Genomic DNA, 25,278 nt, shown 5'->3' on the forward strand with positions numbered 1-25,278 from the left:
CACCAAGGATAGAGTGCATCACTTGCCCCAGACTGAGAGATCCTATCTATACCTTGTGGCTAACAGCCACTGATGGACCTCTGCTTCATATGTTTATCTAATTCCCTCTTGAAGCTGTCCATGCTTGTAGCTGCCGCCACCTTCTGTCGCAGTGAATTCCATGTGTTAATCTCTCTTTTTGTGAAGAAGTACTTCCTTTTATCTGTTGTAACCCGACTACTCAGCAATTTCATTGAGTGCCCATGAGTTCTTGTATTGTGAGAAAGGGAGAAAAGTACTTCTTTCTCTACCTGCTCTACCCCATGTATAATCTTGTAAACCTCGATCATGTCATCCCTCAGCCGTTGTTTCTCCAAGCTAAAGAGCCCCAAGTATTTTAACCTTTCTTCATAGGAAAAGTGTTCTAACCCTTTTATCATTCAAGTTGCTCTTTTCTGCACTTTTTCCAACGCTATAATATCCTTTTTGAGGTGTGGTGACCAGAGCTGTACACAGTACTCCTTCTATCCTCTGCTATTTGTAAAGCCTCATCAGACAGCAACTTTGCTTTCTTGCATTTCTGTTTCTTTGGGATGGTGCTGATTGCTGCCTCCTGTACAATGTCATGAACCTTCATCCATAGTTCTTCAGGCACTCTGTCTGTCAAATCTAGTCCCTTAAACATATTGTTCACCTCCACTCTATATTCATCAGGGATGTGATCTAAGTCAAACCTAAATGGCCTAGTGGTTTTCTCAACTTTCTTTAGTTTAAATCTGAATTTTGCAATGAGTAGCTCATGATCTGATCTCTTTTAAAGCCTTTTAAACTTGTGACCATCACTGTAAGCAGTGGTAGTGAATCCCATAAATTATTCCTGTGAAGAAGTACTTTCTGTTTTCTGTCCTGAATCTTGCCCTTGTTTCCATGCTTACTCCACTCCTACTGTATTTTTATTTGAAGAAGGATGAACAAAATAAGGAAACTGAGATCCTAGGTATTTATATAAGATTTGTATGCCACCTTTCCTCCCAATTAGGAACCTTTAGGCAGCAAATAATATAAAAAGCCATTAGTAATCAACCATACACATCTATAAAACCAGCAATTAAAAAGAAATTGGGGGGGGGTCAGCAAAGCATGTTGTGATAAAACTTGTGAGCATTGTTTATTCTGATGTCTTCTTTGAAAGCTTCCATTTAGTAACTATGTTGACCTCTGATGGCTGCTGCTCTTGTGAGCAGATTTTAACCATCAAACTTTTTTTAAAAAAGCATGAAAAATGTTCATGCAAAATTAAATTGAATGCTTGTGTAGCACTTTGCATCTTCAAAGTGATTCAGGGACATTAGCATGCATTGCCCCCAAAGGTCTGGAGAGTTTGCTTAGATTGTTACCCATGTGGACCGAAGCGGCATCACGCTGCTTCTTGTTATAGGTGTAAAGAGCAATGATTAGCCTGCAGCATAGAAGAGAAGAGGGAAATTAGCCACTCAGCCCTATTTACCAGTCCAGCCCCCCTCTTTAAACCCCCTCTCTTTCTTCCTCACACTCCTCTCATTCACTTTAACTTAACAATGACTAATGAGGCCAATTTGCTGCCAATTATTTGCCCTAGGAAGGGACTGCTAATTGTAGCAGGCAAGGTGTCAGCTCCAAAAATCGCTCAAGGTATATATGTGTATATGATGGCCAGCAATACCTCCCCCCCCTTTAATCTTCACCTGGGGGCTGATTAGTTTCTTTGTATTTGTTGCAAAATGCTGCTAATTAGAAGCCAGGGACAAGGAAATTACAACTCTCAAGGCTTAATTGGGAAGCTCCTGCAGAGGCTTTTATGGCTATAAACTCCTTTTTTCAGATGGAGAATTTAATGGTTTGCCCTTATAGATGAGGTCTACAAAGGTCCACATGATTCGTTTTCCTCAACCCAAGGAGTGACAGATGTAGAACCTGAAAGCAGATGGCAGGTGTCCCAAACACCATCATGTGCATGGAGGAACAAGTTGGAAATCACTGGATGGGAGGGGTGTTGCTTTTGGGGAGAGGAAGAACAGGCTCACAGGTGCCTACATTACTTGATGACTCAGAATATGTGAAATGACTCAGCTGAAAACCGTTGTTTCTGAGTTGACATGAGTAGATTGGAAAGTTGTTTGGTAATGTTTAATCGGTAGTGACTCACAGTGCAACCCTAAACAAGGTTACACCCTTCTGTGTTCATTTCTGTGTTCATTTTCTGTGAACAAATAAATAAATTTACTTCAATGGATTTTGAATGGCATAACTCTGCTTAGGATTGCACTGTCATTCACATAAGCATGCAATCTTGGGTGCTGTTGTTACCAACTGAGGTATGCACAGACTAGCCTAATGCTTTCTTGAAAATAAGTGAAACGTTTCTGACCAACGGGCTCTGCCAATATAGAATACAAAACGTAAAAACAACAGGTATTAAAATAGATGCCCATCTGTTGTTACCCTTCCTTTTCACTTTCCTTCCATTTTTCACTTTGCCACTGCCCAGGCTTTGGAAAATGGTGTTGAAGTTCTAAAGCATCAGTAAGATAAATGGACCAAGAGGGACAGAGCAGATGAATCTGCATGGATAGGAACATAAATCGAGCCTGCTGGATCCGTCCAGTGGTCCATGCAGTTCAGCAGTCCATTTCAGACAACAACCAATTAGATGCCCTGGAGGGCCAAACAAAGAGAGTGTAGAGGCTGAGAACTTCCCCTGATCCTGCCTCATAGCACAGATAATTCAGAGGTGTGTTGCCTCTTTGTGTGTGGAGGTTTCCTTAATTGACCATGGCTAATAGCCATTGATGGAGCTCTTCTCCAGGAATCTGTCTAACCCCCTTTTAAAGACAGGCTGGGAACTGGAGCAAGCAACCTTATCAGCACCTGCAATTTCATCCATAGGCATTGTCTCACCCTTTGCCTCCCCCCACAAAGTGGCAGCATTGCAGGAGGATGCCACTGCTGTGTATGTACCGTCATTACCATTGAAGGGCCCACACCAAGTAGCCTCCAACGTACTGTCAGAATTGCTGTGGCTTGGCTTGGCTTGTTCCTGGCTATCAGCAGCCCTCCAAGGCAGCAGCCTACTAAGGAATTCCCCTATAAATTTCCCATTCTGCCCCCTGGGCAGAGGGAGAAAAGCAGTGCGATGGGGATGAGAAGCGAAGCAATGGGAGGCAAAGAGGTGGTGCTCCTTCAACTCAGGCACTTGGCATTTATGCACAAAGAGACAAGGGATCAAAAGGTTTGGGCAAATTGATCTTGCAGGGAAGGACTTTGAAGCCCTTTTTGTAGCTACTGGAGTTGTGTTAAACCAGGAAGTGTCAAGAGACCCTCTCAGAGACGACAGCCATTGTCGATAACAAGGGTATGTGTCTTAGAGCAGCTGCTATGACTGCATGTGTTTTTGAAGATGTTTTCCCCCTTTGTTACAAGTGCAGTTGGTGCTTAAGGGACACGCTAATGTTTTGTGGAAACAAATCACTCGCTTTCTTCTTGAGTGCAACACTGATTGCACTGGGGGATTTTAGTATGTTTTCATGTCTCATTCTTTTTATCATTTGCATCAACGTGAGCTGTTCCTGTCATGAAAACTAGAGCTTGAAAATCACTAAGGCTAGATATGATATAGCAGGACAGGTTGTCTTCTGCTTTATACAGAGCCCTGCCAATGGACTTGTAGCACCTTGAACTGCAGTTCTGTGCCCTGTTGGAGGGCCCATGGTTCAGCTTTCCAGCATAGGTCTTCACCTAATCGAACCAAATTTTGTTGATGACCAATCCAAAGGACCATTTGTTGTACTAGGGCATATGGCATGAAATAAAACGAGAGGCAAAAGTTGTGATGTGCATGTGGCTCCATTGGGTTGAGTGTACCTTCCCCTCATGTGGGACTTGGGTGAGCTGGGTGCCACACTCCCCGTGTGGGGTTTGGGTGGGACCAGGTGTTTCCTCCCCTGTGCTTTCTTGCCACTGGGCTGGCTGGCCCTATTTCTGACTGATGGTACTTAGTTCTTAGGTTGTGCTGACACTAGCCTGAATCCACAGAGAGCAAAAGGGGGAAAATGCTAAGTGATAGGTGACTGGTTTATTATCATACAAAGCCTTGGGGCTATCACCTATCATCTGTAATTTTTTCTGCTTTGTTCTGCTGGCATATCGCTGGGTGTAGCCCAGTTTTTCTTCATCTCTGAATCCACAGAACTATAATCAAACTATGCATTCCATATTGTACATGTGGGTAATTGTTCAATTATATTGTTAGTGTTTCACTGAACTACCCAGCTGAAGGAACGAAATCCTCTAATCCTCCCTTCTGATGTGAAATGGATTCTTATATCTTTACAAGGCCCCTTATGAAACATTTTGTTCATATGTGTATTAGAGTGGAGAGACATCCAACAGACTGCAGGATAAAATGCCACGTGGATAGTTATGTTTATCAGAGAATCAGGCAGCTCTTGAGCGCAGCAGTCCAGGACAGCCATACCATAATGGGGAAGAGCCATTCAGCTCTATCACAACCATTTAGAGGTTGGAAGGAGGGGAAAAGTTGTTGGATTCTAGTGCCCATTTATCTCTATGGATCTCAGGGAAGTGTACATGGTTCAGATCCAATGCCCTGATGTTCATGGAGTGTTCTCCATTAACCATGTGGTATTTCGGCCAAATCCTTTGCATTTTTATTCAGAAGTAGGTCCCACAAGTGTCAATAGAATTTTTCCACTAATAAATGTTCAAAGGAAAGCAGCTCACTGAGGTAAGTATCACTTCAGACAATGTGTGAGTATTTCTCAGAACCATCCATGTTTTGAATTCTTATGGGGAAAGTAAGCGAACTGTTTGTTTGATTTAAACTTGATTTCTTCATGTTAAAGTGCATGTTTGTGTTGGGGGGGGGGATGCACTGATACTTGGTATGTAGAGTATGTTGGTGAAGTGGGCTTCCTGGGCATGTGTGTGGTTCAGTATTTCCCTGTCACACAGACTGAGGAGTATAATATTTGTGTCTGAGTTCTCTGTCAGAGATTGAGGGATTAATCCTTGAGATTAGTAAATTATTTTTAAAATGTCTTACAGTATATGGTTAATTCTTCGACCATATACCACATGCACAACACTTAATCTGTAGTCCGTAAAAATGATTAAGAAGCTTTCCAGACCATCTCTTCAGTAATTAGTTCCTTCATATGCTATGTATGTCTGTACTAAAACATTTATTTATTTATTTTACTTTATTTATACCCCACCTTTCTCCCCAAATACCCAAAGTGGCTTGTGTCATTCTCCTGTCCTCTGTTTTATTGTCACAACAATCCTGTGAGGTAGGTTTCAGACCGAGTGTGTGTGACTGGGCCAAAGTCACCCCATGAATTAACCTAGCAGAGTCTGAATTTGAACCTGGGTGTCCCAGATCCTAATCTGATGCTTTAACCGTGACAGCATGCCCCTGCTTAAGTCATCTGCTGTTGTAGTTCATCCTCTGGGCTTGTGACATATTTGTAGTTGGGATTGTTTTAGGCTGATCTGGTGATTAGATACCATGTGTTATGGCTGATACGTTCTGGCGTCAGGGGGCTTATAAGGACATTTTAATAGATTTGTCTTATGCCAGTGACACTTATTCAGTAACTCAGAAACCACAAGTGGCTCTTTGACATGCCACCTGTTGCTCTCCCAAGCACTGTTCCTCAATATGGTACCTGACCCATGTCTCTGGAAAGTGGGCAAGGCCCTTGTCTGGTGGGGACTGTGCTTAGCAGTTGGTTTCCACTTTGAAATAGCTGCTGCCAGAGAAACAGGTAAGCTGCGAACGTCCCAGAGATGCAGGCCTCATGTTACGGATGAAAGTAAATGTGGCTCTTTGGTTGATGGTAATTGCAGATATGCCTTATGTAAAACACATCTCATTTTGGACTGCCAGGATTTGTGTCCTGACTGAATTCATGTTGCAGTGTAGCCCAGTCTTCCACGAATCCACCTTTCCACACCTGACACTCTCTCTCCACTGTGCCTCGATGCTCATCACTCCTCTGTGTACAGCTTTTAAGGCTTCCCGATTTAAGACTGTCCTAAAAAGTTGCATACAAGCGAGTGATGAACACTGCTGTTGCAAATTAATCCACTGACACCTATGTTCCATTTTTTAAAAATACAGTGACTTGTCACCTTCAAAATTAAAAGCATCTAAATGTCATTTGTGCCCAGCCATCCTGTCCAGAAGGATTCAGAGCTAAGGACAGCTCCAAAGTTTGAACATGTGAAATTCAAATGTGTTTTGATTCCCCAATGTATTCAAAGACTCCTGCTTTCAGCACACAGTCCTTCCATTGCAAAAATGAGGCAAGCTTCCCTAAGAGGCCTGTAAGGGTGCCAGCTGGACAGACATTTATAAGCCTGAGGCATTTGGGGCCATTCAGCCTGAGGTACAAGACACTTTAAAAAAACAAAACCAGTATACCTGCCCAGGGGAGGCTCAAGCTGTTTCTTAATCTCTTGGGGCTTATTCAAGTGTCACAGTTTCTATGCAGAGGCAAGTAAAAAGCATGGTGGGGCTCCATATGGCAAAGCTCTCTGTGTGGAAGCCAGCAGCCATTAGGACTGTTTTGTGTTGGCACAGAGATTGGATTGAGTCAAACTATATGAAAAGTGGCTTTAAAGCATTACAGTCACTGCAGAGAGCGTGCACAAGTAGTTTTCAATGGCCTCCACAGAGGAATGGTAAAATATGAGATGGTCTTCCGTGGCTGCCTTGATTTGGTGACCAAGACAGAAAATCCCAAGCCACTCCCCCGGCCATTTCCCGTCAGTGCAATGCAACAGTGGATCAGAAGCCTGCAGCAACAGAATTGGACATTTATATGAAATTCACCCTGCTCCTGCCATCATTTTATTGCCCTTTTTATGTTTCTCAGGAGTGACAGTAGCAGAATGCTCCTGTGACAGTCTGTACTTAGAACACAGGCATCCTCTGAACATTTATCTGCAACTCATAAGGAGAACTCCAAAGTTCCCTTGCCTCTTGATTTCCTTCCTGGCAATACTGCACAGACCTAGGCTATGGTCACACGGGAAGGTAATTCCGCTTTGTTCCCGTTTTAATTTAATCGGGAACATTTTTCTTCGGGTTGAGCTGATTAGATGCAGCCGGCCCCTCTCTTCCACCACCCGCTCACCTGCCAGCTCCTAAGGAAAATAGCCGTGCATTACCCGTGGTTGGTTTTTTTAAAAAAAGAAGCTTCCGGTTTGAGCGCTTGAGCAAACATGCGCTTAAACAAATCCATTATTAAATGTTATTTTATGTTCATTTCTCTGTTTAAAGATAATATGACAGCTCCAGCAAGCTGCCTGCCCGAACAGCCCCGGAGGGGCGGGAAAAGGAGGACCGGCCGAGAGGGCTGCTGCACTCAGCTCGGCTCGTCAGGGCTGCGGCGGAGCCTCCACTGCGCCAAGTCCCTCCAGGCGATCCTGCCAGCCACGGGTCAGGCTCGGGCAGCTGCTGCTCTGGCACCGCTGTGGGCAGTGGTGCCGCTGCTGCTGCTGCTGCCACCATTGCTCCACAAAAAAGGCTCAGCCCCGCCATCTCCTCCATCCTCCTTCCTGGGGAAGGGGCTTCTGTTTCTTACAACAAATTCATATTATCTTTAAACAGAGAAATGAACATAAAAATAATGTTTAATAATGGATTTATTAAGCGCATGTTTGCCCAAGCGCTCAAACAGGAAGCTTTTTTTAAACAAACAAACCAACCCCAAAGAGCAGTCAGATGGCCCTAATCGCAATCACCTGATTTTCCAGGGGGCAGGAAAACCCGGGAGCATTGCAGGAGTGAGCTCGCTTCGGCGCGGGAGGCGGATTCGCCTGTCTGATCAGCAAACTTAAATGTGGGAGGGAACGGCGGCGAACCCCGATCAAAAGGACCGTGTGACCGCACCCCTAGTTCCACTTTCCAGTTTTGCCCCTAGTCTTACTCTCTTCCTTTATTCAACTCTGTGGCTTCAGCCTGTCCCAGTGTGAAGATTTAAGGCCAGTCAAACTGACAATGCTTCCTGCCCTCTTGTACATTAGAAGTGTGGATATTGATAATGGGCAGCTCTACAGATGAGTACTGGAAGCTTCACCATCACAATATGATAAAGATGTTCACTTCATTGATTTGCTGAATAACAGAATTTGCACTATCAGGGCAATCGCATTTTTTAAAAACAATCCTGGACCAGACCAACAGCCTCCTGTTTCCAGCTCTAGCTAGCCAGTCAAGTTCACAAGCAGTGAATGAACCTAACTGCCTTCCCCTTCCTTATTTACTCTGAAACTCATTTACCAAGTCTAGTTTTGAGAGATCCTTATGGAGTACTCCATAGCCTACTTGGGATTTCACTATCACAAATTATCGGATGTTATCTGAAAATGTGGTGACCTTCTTGCTTAAATCCAAGTTTAGATGCCCTCTGCTTGTATTGGTTTTGGTTTTCTAGTGCTCCTTCTATCAGAGACCTTAAAAACAACGAGTTGGGTGTGGGGAACTGGAGTGTCAGACTAGGACTGGTGACTTGAGTCTGGGCAAGTCCTGGTCCCATGTTTTTTGGCCAGTCACTATCTAGGATTGCAATTTGCCAATCTGGGGTGGGGGCTGGGGTGGGGGGCCAGAGTTGTGACTGACCTTCTCACCGCAGAGATTAGATCTCTTGGAGAATATGGCAGCTTTGAAGGGTAGACTGTATAGGATCATATCCCTGCTGAGCTCCCTACCCTTCTGAAACTCCACCCTCCCCAAGCTCTGCCCCTAAATCCCCAGTAATTTTCCTATCTGGAGTTGGCAACCCTACTCTCTTAGTGTATCTATCATACCTCTCAAGTAATTATGAGGATAAAACAGAAGAGGGCAGAGCTATGTGTTCCATTCTGAGTTCCTTGGAGGACAGATGGGATAAAAATATAATTTTCAGTGTAAGAAGACCAAGTTGGGCATGGAGATCAGTGGGTACATGAGGCCAAACTCACCGCTTTTCAGCAAACAGGAAGTGATACTGCAGCTAGGGTTGCCAAATGGGGCCGGGGGGCGGGGAATCCCCCGCTTTGGAGGCCCGATTTCCGCCGCGGCGGAATCGGGCCCCGGGGGGAACTCCACCCCTTAAGCTGCATCACCAGAGGTGATGCAGCCATGTCGCTCACGTTGGGGGCGTGGCCCACATCGTCGGGGGGAAAACCATATGGTTTTCCCCCCGACGATGTGGGCCACGCCCCCAACGTGAGCATGCGGCACGTCACTTCCTGTGACGTGCTGCCGGCGCTTGCTTGCTTTGCGCACACATGCGTGCGTGCATCCAGCACGAACTCCCGGACCCCAGCGAGGCTTCCCCGCTCCGAGGGGTGAGTCGACTTGGCAACCCTAACTGCAGCTGAAACTGGAAGTGACATCACAGAAGCTGAGGACTATATACAGGCTTAGGCTGTGGTGAGAATGCTCCAGAGAAGATGTACTGCAGATTGTTCTCTAAGAGGGAGCCCCAGGCTGATACAATAGGTCCATGTGATCCTGCTGCCAAATTCTTGAATTTACTTGATTCTTCCTCAGGTTGGTGACAAAATGGATGCAACTTGGCCATCTCCCTTTGCTATACATGGAGAGGCTCACATTGTTATATATCAATATGGGGACATTCCTTCTGAGAAAATCCACTGTGGTTGGAAATAATGGGTGGAAGGATCAGGCAACTACCAAATGGATTGGATCATAGACTCATCTGACGCGTTGCTTCTAGATGATTCAAACTTGTGGTTATTTTCAGCTTCATAGTGAATGAATCAAAGCCATTTTATTTCCTGTGTTCTCCGGAGTGCTACTCAGTGCTTTGGAAGCTGACTCATGGTTCTGGCAAAATCCAAAGAGTCAAGCAAATATTGCATACATTTTCTTTACTCAGCTGTACTGCTGAAGCTAAATATAGTATTGGCACGCCACACTGCATTGGTTTGCACTCAGTTCACATCTTCAGGATTATTTACAGAATCACAAGGACTCTTTGAAGTTAAAGCTCAGATTCGGAAGCAAAAATATGCATGGGGAGGGATTTCACAGCAAATTCAGTTTGCTATCAGATTGAAACTGTAGGGTGTATATATGTATCGTTTAAACCCTCTGACCAATTGCACTCTCACATGCCTGGGTGTAGCTACCTGCAGAGAGTACTGATCTCGGACTACAGTGACCCACTCAGCCATGAAGCTTACCCAGGGCCACTCAGCCTTGCCTGACCCAGGGCCCGTCCTTCTTTCTCAACCTAGCTGAGTGGGGTGGAGTTTAAACAAAAGAGTGTATACCACTCTGAGTTGCTTGGAGGAAGGGCAAGATAAAGATGTAATACAAAGGTTTGTGTGTGTGTAAACTCAGTACTCTGGCTACAAACCCCGGTCTTACAACACATATCAAGCTGAGCAGCTATGTAGTGGGATAGGCAATTTCAAGATGAGATGGCGACACTCAATCTTTATTGTACCCATTGTTTCCTTCCCCAGAATCCCCCCTTCCTGCCACTCCCCCCCCCGAAAAGTGCCATCAAGTTGCAGCCATCTTATGACAACCCTATAGGGTTTTCAAGGCAAGAGATGTTCAGAGGTGGTTTGCCATTGACTGTCTCTGCATAGCAACCTTGGAGTTACGGTTGCCAGTAGAGGCCGACAAGCCACCAGGGGGCTTACCAGGAAGCTCCAGGAGAGGGGAGGGAAGAAGTTCAATTGAACTCCAAAGCGAGTTTTTGGTGAGCTGGCCGTTGTATTTAAAGGGACTTTTAAAGGCCTTCCTTTTATGTTCCTTTTAAATGTCTTCCCTCCATTGGAAATCATTGAATGATTCAGAAGCCAGAATTAAGATTGCTGGGAAAAACATAAACAACCTCAGATATGCAGACGATACCACTCTAATGGCGGAAAGTGAAGAGGACCTAAAGAGGCTCTTGCTGAGGATAAAAGAGGAGAGTGCAAAAGTTGGCTTGAAGCTCAACATCAAAAAAACTAAGATCATGGCATCCGGCCCCATCACTCCTTGGCAAATAGAAGGAGAAGTCATGGAAGTAGTGACAGACTTCACGTTCCTGGGATCCAAGATCACTGCAGATGGTGATTGCAGCCATTAAATTAAAAGACGCCTGCTCCTTGGGAGGAAAGCAATGGCAAACCAAGACAGCATAATAAAAAGTAGAGACATCACCCTGCCAACAAAAGTCTGTATGGTCAAAGCAATGGTATTTCCAATATTACTGTATGGCTGTGAGAGTTAGACTATAAGAAAGGCCGAGCGCCGAAGAATAGATGCTTTTGAATTATGGTGCTTGAGAAGACTCTTGAGAGTCCCCTGGACTGCAAGAAGATCAAATCAGTCAATCCTAAAAGAAATCAACCCTGACTGTTCCCTGGAAGGCCAGATACTGAAGCTGAAGCTCAAATACTTTGACCACCAAATGAGAAGGGAGCACTCACTGGAGAAGACCCTGATGCTGGGAAAGATTGAAGGTCAAAGAAGACGGGGACGGCAAAGGATGAGATGGTTAGACAGTGTCATAGATGCAACAAACATGAAATTAAGCAAACTCCGGAGCATGACGGAAGACAGGAGGGCCTGGTGTGATGTGGTCCATGGGATCGCGAAGTATCGGACTCGACTGTGCGACTGAACAACCACCACCTCCATTGGAAATAATGGAGAATGGGGGTACCTTATTTAGGAGCACATAGAATTGGACCCTCTGGTCCAATCTTTTTGAAACTTGGGGGGGGGTTGAGGAGAGGCATCAGCAGCTATGTGGAAAATTTGGTGTCTTGGTCTGAAACAACAGCCCCCCCCCCCCCGAGCCCCAGATACCCACTGATTGATTCTTGTTCGGGGGGGGGTTGCCTTGTAGAGATGACGGATATGCTTTGCTTCTACTTCTGTAGCTCACATATTGTGGCTACTAAAACTATTCTGTGACAATCAGTCAGGGCTACAAAGAGTTTAACTTGAGATGATGGTGAAATTATGCAGCAGTGGAAGATCCAAGGGAAATAAGTCTTGTGGAAAGGCTATACATAAGTCTTGTGGAAGACCCTTTCATTTGAATAAGTAACAAGCACTGTCTTACAGTGGCCTCACCCACATTCTGAAAAGCTTGGCAGGTACCAAGGGACCTATGTCGAACATGGAACAATTGTCCTAACTCTATGACAACTGTATGTCTTTGATGGTAGCACCTTCAGCACATTCTTTTATAAGCCCCTTTTAGACATTCAATTTTTGTCCACTAGCCATAGATAATGGGAGCATGTGGTACATATGATCACCATTATGTGTGAATGTATTTTTCCCATATGTGTACATCTTCAGTACGTGCATACACACATTGTCAAAAATCCAGCTGTTCATGGATGGAAAATATACATATTTTGCCCCATTTACACAAAATGCCAGCCATGCATATCAAGAGGATTGTGGGTGTTATGCTTTTCCATTACTTGTGGCTGCTGCCTACCAAAATAAAATATCTGCAAAGGGCTATAATCACTCCCAGCCGTTAGAAACAGGGGAAGGGGTGTTAATTAGGATAGAGAGGAAGGAAGGAAGGTAGGAAGGAAGGAAGGAAGGAAGGAAGGACTTGTGCTAAAAGTTGTCCAATCTTTTTGTTTCCACAGTTCCACCAAAGATCTCCAATATCTCTTCAGATATCACTGTGAATGAAGGCAGTAATGTAACCCTGATATGTATGGCAAATGGACGCCCTGAACCTGTCATCACCTGGAGACACCTCACCCCTACAGGTATGAATCCTTGGTCCGTGACATGAACCAACCTGTTGTGTAAGCACTTCAAGTTGTTCCTTTCTTTCCTGTTTTGGGCATAAAAGAGCTATCTGGTCATTGACTTGACAAAGTACTGGAGGCATTTCTAGATATCAGAGCATGCCAGACACTCTCTCAACATCAGGACTTTCTGCTTGCAGGTTAGCAGTTGTTTTCATCTAACAGTCAGCCATTTTTGTCATTGCCAGATACATTATAGCAATAAGGGAAACCCATCACTAGTAGCAGGCAAAGAGAAAAGGCCTTGCTCTTCTATTAACGAGTTCAAGGTGAGCTTTTCAAAACCACAAAATTGGCTTTCTATATGGTGCCAATAGGCACTTCCTACCTACACCCTTAAGTCACCATAGAGTGACTTAAAAAGTTTTTCCCCCCACCCTAGCTGGGTAACATAAAGGAAGCTGCTAGAAAGGATTCATTGAATGAGAAGGCAAATTGGCCCATTGACCATTTAATCACTGCTTTGATACTTTAATGTTTGGTTGCCTTGGAAAGGGCACTGTCATTAGCCTGACCCATAGAGCAACCACTTCAGAAAGAAAAGAACTTTCTGATTTTTTAAATCTCTATAAAGTTGGTATTAAATAGAAAAGGTTTGCTTACAAGTCTCCGTCATGGCAATATGAAAGGTTGACGCTGAAGGAGTCGACATGGTAAGAGCCTTTTAATACATCCTTCAGCAAAAACAACCTCAGTTTTATAATTGATTGTGTGGAACAGGATTCACTGCCTTTGGGCTCACCATACAGTCACCGAACTACTACCAGGCTGCAACAGTGTTCTGTTTTTATGCAACAACAATAAGTTATTCAATGCTTAAAATGTTCATCCAGGCTTTGGGGATGTTGGTGCCTTCCCTGTGTCTGAAATTATTAAACAAACATTTCATAATAAGCAAAACAATGTGTGGGGGAATCAACGACAAGCCATGAAACAGTCAAAAAACATAGAATAGATGAAACCACCATTGTCTACTCTGACTGGCAGCACTGACTACTAAAAAAAGAAGAAAGAAATTAGATGCTGGGGATTGGACCTGGGATCTTCTGCATGTAAAGGAGATGCTTTGTCCAGCCCCTCTCTTACCTATCTTTTGGTCTTGTATTGCTCCAATCAAAATTGTCAAAGCAATGTGGCTGCAATCCTAAGAACACATTCCTGGGAGCAAACCCCACTGAATAAAATGGGACTTAAGTCTGAGTAGACCTGCTTAGAATTGTTCTCAGAGTCCCACAACAAGATACCATGAGTCCAAAGCTGTCTTAAATCATATCTATATCCTGACACTATGTTTATGACCAAGTTGGTAGAGAACCCCCATCTTATTTTAAATAGGTCTATTTTTATTCATCCCTAAATCTGACCAGGCTAGTTTTTTTTTTCTCCATAAAAACCTGGTCCTTTAGCTTTGAGTCTACCTGTAAAATGGTAATATAGACTCTTGAATAACCAGTAAATGCTGCACTAGATTATAGTGGTCTTTTCAAATTAAGTATTATATTGTCCTCAGTAAAATTACTTCTGGGTCTTCAGATTACTTATAACCCTATCATTGTTTCAGGTGGGGTAGCTATGTTAGTCTATAGTAGTAGAACAAACGTTGGATCCAGTAATTCCTTAAACAAAATTGTCCAAGGTACAAGCTTTCATGAGCTGACTTCTGACAAAGTGAGCTTTGACTCACAAAAGTTTATACTCCGGAAATTTTTGTTAGTCGTTAGGGTGCTACTGAAAATTAATGTTGTTCAACTGTATCTTAGTTATGATCACCATTAAAATTCATCTCCACTGAGGTCTAATTTTGTTATAGTACATTGACATATGTAAATAAGTATCTTTTACACAACTGATCCAGGACTGACAAAAAATTTCCTTCAGTTTCCAAAGGGTATAATTTCCATGCTTATTTACATCCTGTTATGATTTAACTAGAGAGTAATCATTTTTCAAAAGGATGAAATAAGAACTGTGAAATTTAACTTCTGTTGATGTCTGTTGAAAATCCTATATGTTTCCACTGTCAGTGATCCTGGTCAGCTGCTGATTCAGTGTGAACTCGCCAGTATCGTACTATGGACCCAGAATGCAGAAACACAAAACCACTCCTCAGAGGTGATAATTTCCATAGTGGAAACCATGTTACCACATTGCTGCAAAGCCAGAAAGAAGTCTTGTGGCAACTTAACATACTAACAGATTTATTATAGCAATTTTTTTGTGGACTGGAGTCTGCTGTATCAAGTATATGAAATATATGTTCAGTTGTTGAAATACACACACATTTATGTGTGAATACGCATACAGGAGAAAGGGAAAATGTCAGAGGGCAATAGAATGCAGGCACTACAGTCTGTGAGGTTTCTATGCAAGCTCAGTTATAGATCTCTGACGATTAAACAATTACATCTCCAGATATTATTTTTGTTGGGGAGAAATTCAGGCTTCATGCAGATTAATGAGGTACACAGAATCAAGCCCAGACTGTGCATTTAGATTGAGATTCTATCCTCTTAAAAAGATGACGTTTGATAATATACTTATGAGCAAAGAGGAGCTTAATGCTGTCATAGCAGAAATTCCTAGCGCAAGAAAGAACTGGAAAATTAATCAGCAGGCATAGTTTAGAAATGATACACAAACAAGAGACAAGTGATAGGAACTGAAAAGGAAGAGATTAACTGTGGTCCCATCATCCTTAAATCAGAGATCAGAATGTTAAATTATGAGACAAACCTTCTCATTTATCCACAGGATTTTGTTAAGTGGGGTTTCTGGGAGAGTTCATGTGCCTTTTACAGCTGCATGATATACAGTTGTTCTATGAGTATAGTTTCCCCCATCACTGACTCTGCATGAAGGAAAGAGCTGCACCTCTTGCACTCATGTCTATCATACAGCTATGCAGGTACTTGCCTATCCCAACACTTACATACAGATTGGGGGGGGGGAATGAAACAGTCTAGTAACTTCTCTATCCTATATTAATAGCATCAGTATCCTATATTAATAGCACCAATACTACCAATAATAATGATAGTAAAAGAAAAATCTTGCGCTGTGTTTTGTGGCTTAGTCCTATGCCCAGTACAAATAGCACTACAATAAGCAAGAGAGGAAAACATGCCAAGAAGAAACAGGGGCGGAAGGAGGGAATGGAGCCAATAAGAGAAATGTGAACAGAGCCAGGAAGAGAGAATGTTTCCTCCACTGAATTCTGAAATGCCTGGCTGTTCCCTTCTGTTGTTGTCTGTATTAGGCGTAAACGTGCCAGCCACTGCAGTGTGCTGGAAATATAACCTAACCCCCCCCCCCCATAATTAAGTTGTATATTGCAATCTGCTAACTTCCAAGACCAAAATTTTGCTGTGAGGGGCACCTTATTGAACGTTTGATCTTCCTGCTTACTGGAAAATCAGTCTTCATTACCATCTAGCAGTTTCCTTTGATATTATCAGGGAAGCCATCCAACATCATCTACCGAGCACTGGTGTGTATGAGGAATTAGATAGATGTTCCTTACTGTGAAAATTTTACATGAGGAAGCCCCGTTATCGATCCTCTGTGTTCTTCACTTTCTGGAGCAGTGGGAAGTTACTTAGTTAGTGTTAGCTGGGTTTGGTTTACTTTGGAAGGGAAAGCACTGGAGATTTATGGTGCCAGTTTTTACAATGTTTGCTTTATTACCAGGTAAAAAAGTAAAGGTAAAGGTTCCCTTGCTCGAAAGCCAGTCGAATCCAACTCTAAGGTTGCGGTGCTCATCTCCGTTTCAAAGCCGAAGAGCCAGCGCTGTCCAAAGACGTTTCCGTGGTCATGTGACCGGTATGACTAAACACCAAGGCGCATGGAACACTGTTATCTTCCCACCGAAGTGGTACCTATTTATCTACTTGCAATTTCTTGCTTTCGAACTGCTAGGTTGGCAGGAGCTGGAACTAGAGACGGGAGCTCACTCTGTCTTGTGGCACCCGGGTCTCGAACTGCTGAACTACTGACCTTTCACAGCCTGCAGTTCAGCGTCATAACCACTTGAGCCACTGCATAAATGGAATGCAAAGCAGCAGATCCTCTACCCCACATCAAAACCTTGCACCCAACCTTCTGCCATTTCACAACTGCCTTTGCCTCTTGTTGCACATTCCTCTTTCTTTTTCCCCCTCTCACACTGGCTGTATGTGTTTTATCTTTTGCAAACTTTGACTGTTCAAAGATGCATGGAAACATCCCCAGCTACTGGGAGATCATCTCCAACTAATTTAGGGTTGCCAGCCTCTGAGTGGGGCCTGGAGAATCACGGAATCACACCTGATCTCCAGTTTATAGAGATCAGTGCTCCTGGATAAAATGGCTGCTTTGGAGAGTGGACTCTGTGGCATTACACCCTTCTGAGGACCGTTCTCTACCGAATCCCCACTCCCTCCAGGCTCCACCCCAAAATCTCCAGGAATTTCCTGACCTGGAGTTCTCAGCCCCCACTAGCTCCCACTGAGGAAGCATGAACAACCACCCCAGGGATCGTTTCGTAGAAAAAGAGCTAGGGGAACTCATTAGCATAACTCATTAGCATATGCCACACAAGGCTAGCGGGAGTGCAAGGAAGCCCCACGAAGGCCCTCCCTGGCCCCAGGCAGGCAGGGGTGGGGAGAGGCAGGGAGGAAGCAACTTACGCTCCCTCTTCTCCTGCCTCCTCCTGGTTGAATGAGGGCCAGAAGCAGGGCGGACGGAAGCAGGGGGCGGGGCTTCGTCATGTGCCCCGCCCCCCGTACCTCACCTGGGGGAACTGCGATCCCCCGCGATCCCCCCCGAAATGACCTCTGAACCACCCTGAATTGCATTCAGACATCATGAACAAAGTTGTGTGCAAAAGGCACAGACTCAGATTGCTGTCCTACTTCTTCTCCCTTCCTGTCCAGAGTACAGCTAAAGGCTTCCTGGGTTTGGTTGCCTTGAATCAAACATTTTCTGTAAAGTCTGAATGTAGGTGGCTGAACAAACCCTGGCTCTTATCTCCCCATAAAGCAGGATTTTAACCCAGGATTAAACTAGGATTTAGGATCCCAGTTTGTGGGGAGAAACAGACACCAGATTCCCTGGGGATTTGGAGTCTTGGAAGACAGGAGTCTGCTTCAAGCCAGAGCTCTTCGTGCACTATGACATACGCACACATTATTTGCAAAAATAAAATAAAATAAAAGCCTCTTCATCACTTACATTTCCCAAAGTTTGAACCACTTTTCAGAACTTGTCTGTGGAGACCCTTGTTTCTTCACTTCTGCACTAATGATGCATTTATGGAGCCCTCAGCTGAAAGATTGATGGGAGAAGGTTAAAAATACCGTGTATAAAAGCAGCGGTTTGCTTTCTCTCCTTGCCTTCTGTCTACTACATATGCAGAACTCACATCTCATATTTCTTCCTCACACCAGCCACCAGTTCCCAAACCCAAGAGCTGCCGATAGCAAGCCTGTTTTCTCCCTGGTGAGATAGTTAAATTGTCACAGTTGCTGTCGACTGTAGCATTGAAGCCTGGGGAAAGGGGAGAGAAGGAGGTATGAGAAGAGAAGCCCTTTAATAATTCAGATGGCAAATATCAATGCAAATCAGCTTTAATTCTTGGAGGTATTCTGGTAATGAAAGCTGAAATGCCATTTCTCAGGATGACATCAGCCCTGATTCGTTCTTCATGACGGCTCTGCCACTCCTGTACGTAAACAGTTCTGAGATGAGCAAGCAGGGAGAAAAACAGCCCAACTTTCTTGGCACAGGCATTACCCTCTTATTTTAAAATCCAGGCCTAGTGGACTGAAAAATCTGGATGAGCATCCCTCCAAGCATGCTTAGGGATTGCCTATCAGATCAGACCGTTGATTAACAGCCTAACCATGAGGAAATGACCTGGGTGATTGACACAGTTTCTCTTAGGTGCCTTCTCTCAGGTCTAAGAACCCAGACAGCTCCTTGGTTTACTAAGAGGTCATGGACGAGGAAAAGAGGCATTGTTCTGTGGTGGTTTTGGTCCTACCTTGAAGACAGGTTTCAGATGATGATGCTGGAGGGCTGTTGTTTTGCCCCTTGGCCTCTCTAAAGTAGGTGAACAGGTGACCATTCCTCTGGTCTGTGATGTGTGATGTGCAGTAAAATAACATTCTCTTTAGCACTTGGCAAACTTTATTTATTAAGACTGGTATCCCATTACACCCAGAGAGCTTCAGGGCTGAGGGAGGATTTGAACCAAGGTATCTCCAGTCCTGTTCAACTGGCTGACTGCTGCAATAACACAGCAATAATATTTAGAATTTGTGTTAGTATGTTTGAGTGTTCGAAATGCGTTCCATATTTTGATTTTTAAAACAACCCCATATAATAGGTGAACATTATTCATCTGAGTCTGCGAGAAAATGATTTGCCTAAGGCCACCTTGTTCATAGATGAGGCAGGATTCAAACCAGGGACATCTAGATTCATAGTTCATTTCCCATGTCTTCAGCAAAAAGTTGCCACATTTGGAGGCCAGGACTACCTTTCCTGAGAGGGTTATCACCCAAAGTTATGTTTTCTAGAGACTTGGGGAGGGGGCATGGCTCAGCAATATAGAGACTTGGGGAGGGGGCATGGCTCAGTGGTAGATCTTCTGTTTTGCATGCAGGTCCCAGGTTCAGTTTCTGACATCTCCAGTTAAAGGGATCAGGTAACTGATGATGTGAAAGACCCCAGCTACCTGTCAGAGTAGACAATTGAGAGCTAGACAAAACAAGACCACTGCATTTGTTATGTGACCCTGACAAAATTTCTTCATAGCTTTTCTGGTTAGCTGAGAGGATGAAGTGAGGTGCAAAATTATCACCCTTAAAGTCATGGGAGTAAAGCAGGAAGAATGGGTGTTAACAAACTTAAGTGCCAACGTATTCCTAAACTGTGTACTTGTTCTGTGAGAGTTGCCTCTTTCTAAAAGGTGAAGCGTGAATACAGAGAAACAGATGGTGCTCCTTCACATATTAGCTAGCATCTTATTTCCAATTTGCACATGTGGGCACTACAACTCTCTCACATTACTACCCTAACAATTTCTCTACCTTTTGTTTCTAAGGTCTGTGCTGACACATGTTCAGCATTTACCCTAATTAGCTCCCCAAGTGTTTTCTCGAATTACTAGGTGTAGCAGGATGAATACTCTGGCATGTCTCAGCTTGTCACTTATTTAGGCACTTCTCGGGCTGGTGTCCTTTACCTGTACACAGAGGGATGCTTCTGTATGAGGCAATCAGACATGATAAAACTCTTCTTGTAATAGTCAGTTCTACATTGTCACAGAGTCACCATGTGCACAGGTGAGATTTAACAGTGATGTGAGAAAATGTGCTAATGAATGTATTGTATGCCCAGATAAATGCCATAATTCACACATTCACCCTCAGCAGCATGAGAAACTAATGTGAAAAATTCCTACATACCCTATATATGAAGCATGGTCCCATTACCTTGCTTTCCTCTGCTGGGAAGCTTTATGCTTCTTATTTATGCTTCAAACTGGTTTCATGGCTGGAGACTGCGAGTATTTTGGGGAGGCCAGGTTGGGTTTTGAAGAGGGCATTCAAGGCTGAATCTTTGCTTCTCTATCTGGCCAGGAAATTTATAGCCTGCCCCAAGGGTGTGCTTTGTATAGCCTCGATGAACTTAAAGGCCTCATTTGGCTCTGTATCTTGAGAGTGTCTGTAGACCAAACTTTATGCGTTTTCCATTGATTGCAGACTTGTATTTAATTCGGCAATTATATAATAATCCCACTGCTTGTCTTCATTGTGGTCTCTAGGGAGAAACTGACAAAGAACTTCCCTCTGTCTAAAGGAGTGAAGGAGGGTTACCTTGTTGGTAGTCCTCCTAGTTAACCTCTATATTAATTATCCTGCAGGGATCTTAGCAGCAGTGAATTCTCATGCCCCTGTTCTAGCTACCAGTTGGATCCCCTTCTTACTTTATGCTGACAACGCAGTCCATCTAACCAGATCACCAGTGGTTCTGTGTAGATTGCTAATGGCATTTCTGAATGATTTCAATGAAGAAGGCTTGGCAATAAATTGCAAAAAATCTAAAGGTTTTTTCCTAAGAAGGCTTGGCAATAAATTGCAAAAAAATCTAAAGTTTTTTTTTTCAAGATCTTTTCAGCCTGAACAATTCTCCTGGAAGTTGAATAATTAGTCATTTGAGCAGGTGTCCTAGTTTCATCATCCAGATACTCTTTTCTAAGCTTCTTTCTCATGGAAAGCTCTCGAAGAGTGTGCTCTGCTTTCAGTGTCCAGTTCCTCGGTGGCTATTTGTCCCTTTTTCTTCCCTCTATTGTGGGTCAGTATGTTCCTGCAGCAATTCAAGTCTTTATGGCTAAAGTGATGTTTCAGCTTGGTGTAGTGTTTCAGCCAGTTTGGTGTAGTGGTTAAGTGCGCAGACTCTAATCTAGGAGAACCGGGTTTGATTCCCCACTCCTCCACTTGCACCTGGCTGGATGACCTTGGGCAAGCCATAACTCTGGCACAGCTGTTCTTGAAAAAGAGCAGTTTCTGTCAAGAGTGCTCTCAGCCCCACCTACCTCACAGGGTGTCTGTTGTGGGGAGGGGAAGGGAAAGGAGTTTGTAAACCGCTCTGAGACACCTTTGGGTAGTGAAGGGCGGGGTATAAATCCAATCTCTTCTCTTCCTTCTTCTTATAGGGGGTGGCCATTTGGATTCCTGAGGCCAATAGCTCTATTGAATGACCTTTTGAGGAGTTCCTCGTTGTGTTGTCTCTGTGGTTTTCCAATTGGAAATGGGTTTGGAGTCAGTGGAATGCCAAGCTTGGGAGCTGGTTTTTCACTTTTATTTGAAGGTCTTGTTTTCAGAAGATCTTAGTAGATTTATTTCTCTTTTGTGGTCAGATCTTTATGTTTCACTTTGGTGTTTCAGTCTTGAATCCAAACTCATTTTAGGGCTGTCCCTTTCATTCCTCTTGTCTTTTGGTCTACAGGCTGCTAGACTACTTTTAGATAGAGCAATGGAGGTATTAAGACTGTCAGTCAGCTCTTGGCAGGGCTTGTACTGTATGCTGTATGCAGTTTTTTGGTATTGTGCCCCCTCTTACCCTCCCAGCTAATTTTCATCAACTGACTGTCCCCAAATATCAAAGCGCTTTTCTTTTGGCTAGGATAAATGCTTTCCCATCTGCTACTTTGGCAGGTAGATTCTGAGGAATACCCACGTGGATAATTATGTGCATGCGGGTCTGGGGCGATTGAAGCTTTGTTTCATATTTTCTTTGATTGTGTGTTCGTATCCCCTTTGAGATACAGCCCATTATAGTTTCCAATTTTTCCTTTGTTTCTATGTATTCCCTGCTAGTGGATTCCAATCCTGGCATTACTGTGGCTGTGGCTAAATTTCTGGCAGCAGTGTCTTTTATGTGAGGATGATAATAGAGAGATTTATTATGTCCAAGACCGCTGGGTCATTGAATTGTTTTAAAAAGGAGAGAAAGGCTATATATGAAGCATGTAGAGCAGAGGATGTCCCTGATTGCTTGAGAAAAGTATAGCCTGGCAAATCAAAGTGTTCTGCCTAAGAGAATTAAGGAACATGTTTGAACATTCCCTACATTAATAAACTCTCCATGACAACATACAGAACTGTCTGTTTGACCCTGCTCAGCACTGGCAATATTCTTATTGGAGTGTGGGCTGGGTCTAGTATTTTTGACAAAAATGTCTTTCCTTGGGTCACTTAATGAAGAAGGAGCAACATTTAAACACTTTCAGACTCGATGTCTGAACCCATACAACTGATGTGACATTTAAATCTGGGTTGCTGATGCAATCAATGTTAGCATGTTGGTTGAATATAAACCCAACCCTTGGATCTGTAGCATGCTATCCATGGCATGGTAACCCAATTTAAGCAAGATGCTGTCTGCATGGAACATCGTTGGATGCCTTCCAGGCAGGCTTTCTGGTTATGGGACAGAAACAACCTTGGTTGCCCTATTGGATGATCTGCACTTGGAGGGGGGGAGTGACCCTAGTGATAATCCTGGACTAATCAGCAGCTTTCAGTACCACTGATCACAGTTTTCTTTCAGGGACACTGTGAAAACCACAAACTGGTGCCTGGAGGTAGTGTTGGGGTAGAAGAAAGCTAATAAAGTGAAACTGAATCCTGACAAATGGAGGGGCAAAATGGATTAACTCAGAAACTGAGGTACTTACTGTTCTGGATGGAGTTGCACTTTCACTAAAGGACCAGGTTCATTGCTTGGGGTGCTGCTGGATCTTGGCCTCCTGTTGGATAAGCAAAAGGCATTGGTGGCCAGGAGTGGCTATCACCAGCTTTGGCTGATAAACTAGTGATGGCTTTCCCTGGGCAAGAACGATCTTGAGACTGTGGTGCCTGCCTTGGTTACATCTACATTTGATTATTGCAATATACTGTCTATGGGACTGCCCTTGAAGAATGTACAGAAGCTACAATGGGTTCAGAATGATGTGGCCAGAATGTTGACTGTAGTGGGTCACAGGGACCATATCACTACAGTCTTGTTCCACCTATACTGGCTTCCAATTTGCTTCCAATCCTGATTCAAACCCTGCATTGTTTGGGGCCACCAGACCTTAAGAACTGCCTACTCACATATGAATCTACTTGCCCACTACAGTAATTGTCAGGAGCCCTTTTTTGGGTGCTCTCACCATCTGAAGCTAATATGAATGGCCTTCTTGCTCATGGCACCAAAATTATAAAACTCCCACCCCAAGGGGGGAGGAGGAAGAAGAAGAAGAAGAGATTGGATTTATACCCCGCCCTTCAGTACCCAAAGGTGTCTCAGAGTGTCTTACAAACTCCTTTCCCCATCCCCACAACAGACATTCTGTGTGGTAGGTGGGGCTGAGAGAGCTCTTGACAGATACTGCTCTTTTTCAAGAACAGCTCTTATCAGAACTACGGCTTGCCCAAGGTCATCCAACCAGGTGCAAATGGAGGAGTGGGGAATCAAACCCGGTTCTCCCAGATTAGAGTCCACGCACTTAACCAGTACACCAAACTGGCTTATCCGTCCCTCTCTATCATTGTTTTCCACTACCAGCTAGTTTGTAGATACCAGGAACATTTTGGTAAACGAACACATTACAGAGTTTGCTCGTTACTATTTCTGAATGGAATGCTGCCACAGGGAAGATACATATACTGATGTGGTGATACTCTAGCCAGCCTTGTGTTTGCATGTTTGGAGTATGAAAGTGTGTACAGTGGTGGTGAAGGTCAGTCTGTCTTTATTGCATCAGTGAGCACACCATCAAAATAAAAAGAAATTTCCACACATTTTCATAGGAAATATTAAAATACATAGTGATCATTTAAAATACCTCAAAAGGAGACCATCTTACAGTCCAAATGGCTAATGAATATTAAAATACATAGTGATCATTTAAATTACCTCAAAAGGAGACCACCTTACAGTCCAAATGGCTAATGACCCAGAGTGGAGCAGTTAGTGTACACATCAGCCATGCTTCATTGTCATCTTTATCTTTGTGATGCAGCAGCAAACCTTGCCATTTGGAAAGTAAGGAATTTGTTCCAAGTGTGATGAAAGTGTAGATAGTTCTGCAGAAAGTGGAAGAGGGTTTAATTGAGAAAGAGCTCTGGAATGTTCTTAGTTTATTTAAGTCATTATAAATATAGAAGGAAACTGCCAGTTCTGCCTTGGGAGATTTCCGGAGATTTGTGGTGGTACCTGGGGAGGGAGAACTTTGAGGAGGGGAGGAAACTTAGGTTGACCATGATGCCATGAATTTCACCCTTAGATGATGCCATTACCTCCAGGAGAACTACAGTCTGTAGATCTTAGTTAGGGTTCTAGGAGAACTCCTACCTGGAGATTGGCAAACATCAAGGGAATCCAATTTTAACACAAAGGATTTGATAAAAAGAGATGTGTGAAATTTGTGTTTTGCTTTCATAGAGGTCAAGATGGGTAACAAGTCAGCATAGCAAGGAGCTTAATGTTCTGGAGAGAGGTCACAATGGCTGCAGCTTTTCTTGATGTTTTTGTTCACAGCATTTTTTCCTCCCTCATTCTGTGTGGAATTAAATCGAAGAAGCATAAGAGTCTTCCCCAACATGCAAGAACATCCTTCCCACTAAGGCCAGGCTATAGGATAGATTTTGGCAGGCCATGATTCTTCTCCAAAAGCAAAGGGAAAAGGTACCTCTTCTGCAAGAAAAAAATTCTCTTCTACTTATCTCATTTGAGTTTGGCACACTGAGGTCTTGCCTGTACAAAACTCAGGATGACACTTTGATTAGGCAGCTCACTTGGATGTAACTGGCAGGAAGTGTTATTGCTTTTTCTTTTGCTACTGAATGGAGGTAGATCCTTCTTTCCATAATTTTTTAAAAAGATATCTAAAACTATTTCAAACTAGGT

General features: G+C 43.6%; 1 protein-coding gene across 1 annotated transcript in view; it reads left to right on the top strand.

Moving 5' to 3' along the window:
* LOC107118366 (limbic system-associated membrane protein-like) overlaps nucleotides 1-25,278 on the top strand; it is a 211,174-nt gene that overhangs the window by 10,733 nt on the left and 175,163 nt on the right. The window contains exon 2 of the mRNA XM_015420684.1: nucleotides 12,670-12,795. Within this exon, the coding sequence (XP_015276170.1) occupies nucleotides 12,670-12,795 (126 nt within the window). The remainder of the gene's footprint in view (nucleotides 1-12,669; nucleotides 12,796-25,278) is intronic.

The sequence above is a fragment of the Gekko japonicus genome, unplaced genomic scaffold, assembly GCF_001447785.1.
Source record: "Gekko japonicus isolate JY-2015 unplaced genomic scaffold, Gekko_japonicus_V1.1 scaffold1272, whole genome shotgun sequence".
Classification (NCBI taxonomy): domain Eukaryota; kingdom Metazoa; phylum Chordata; class Lepidosauria; order Squamata; family Gekkonidae; genus Gekko; species Gekko japonicus.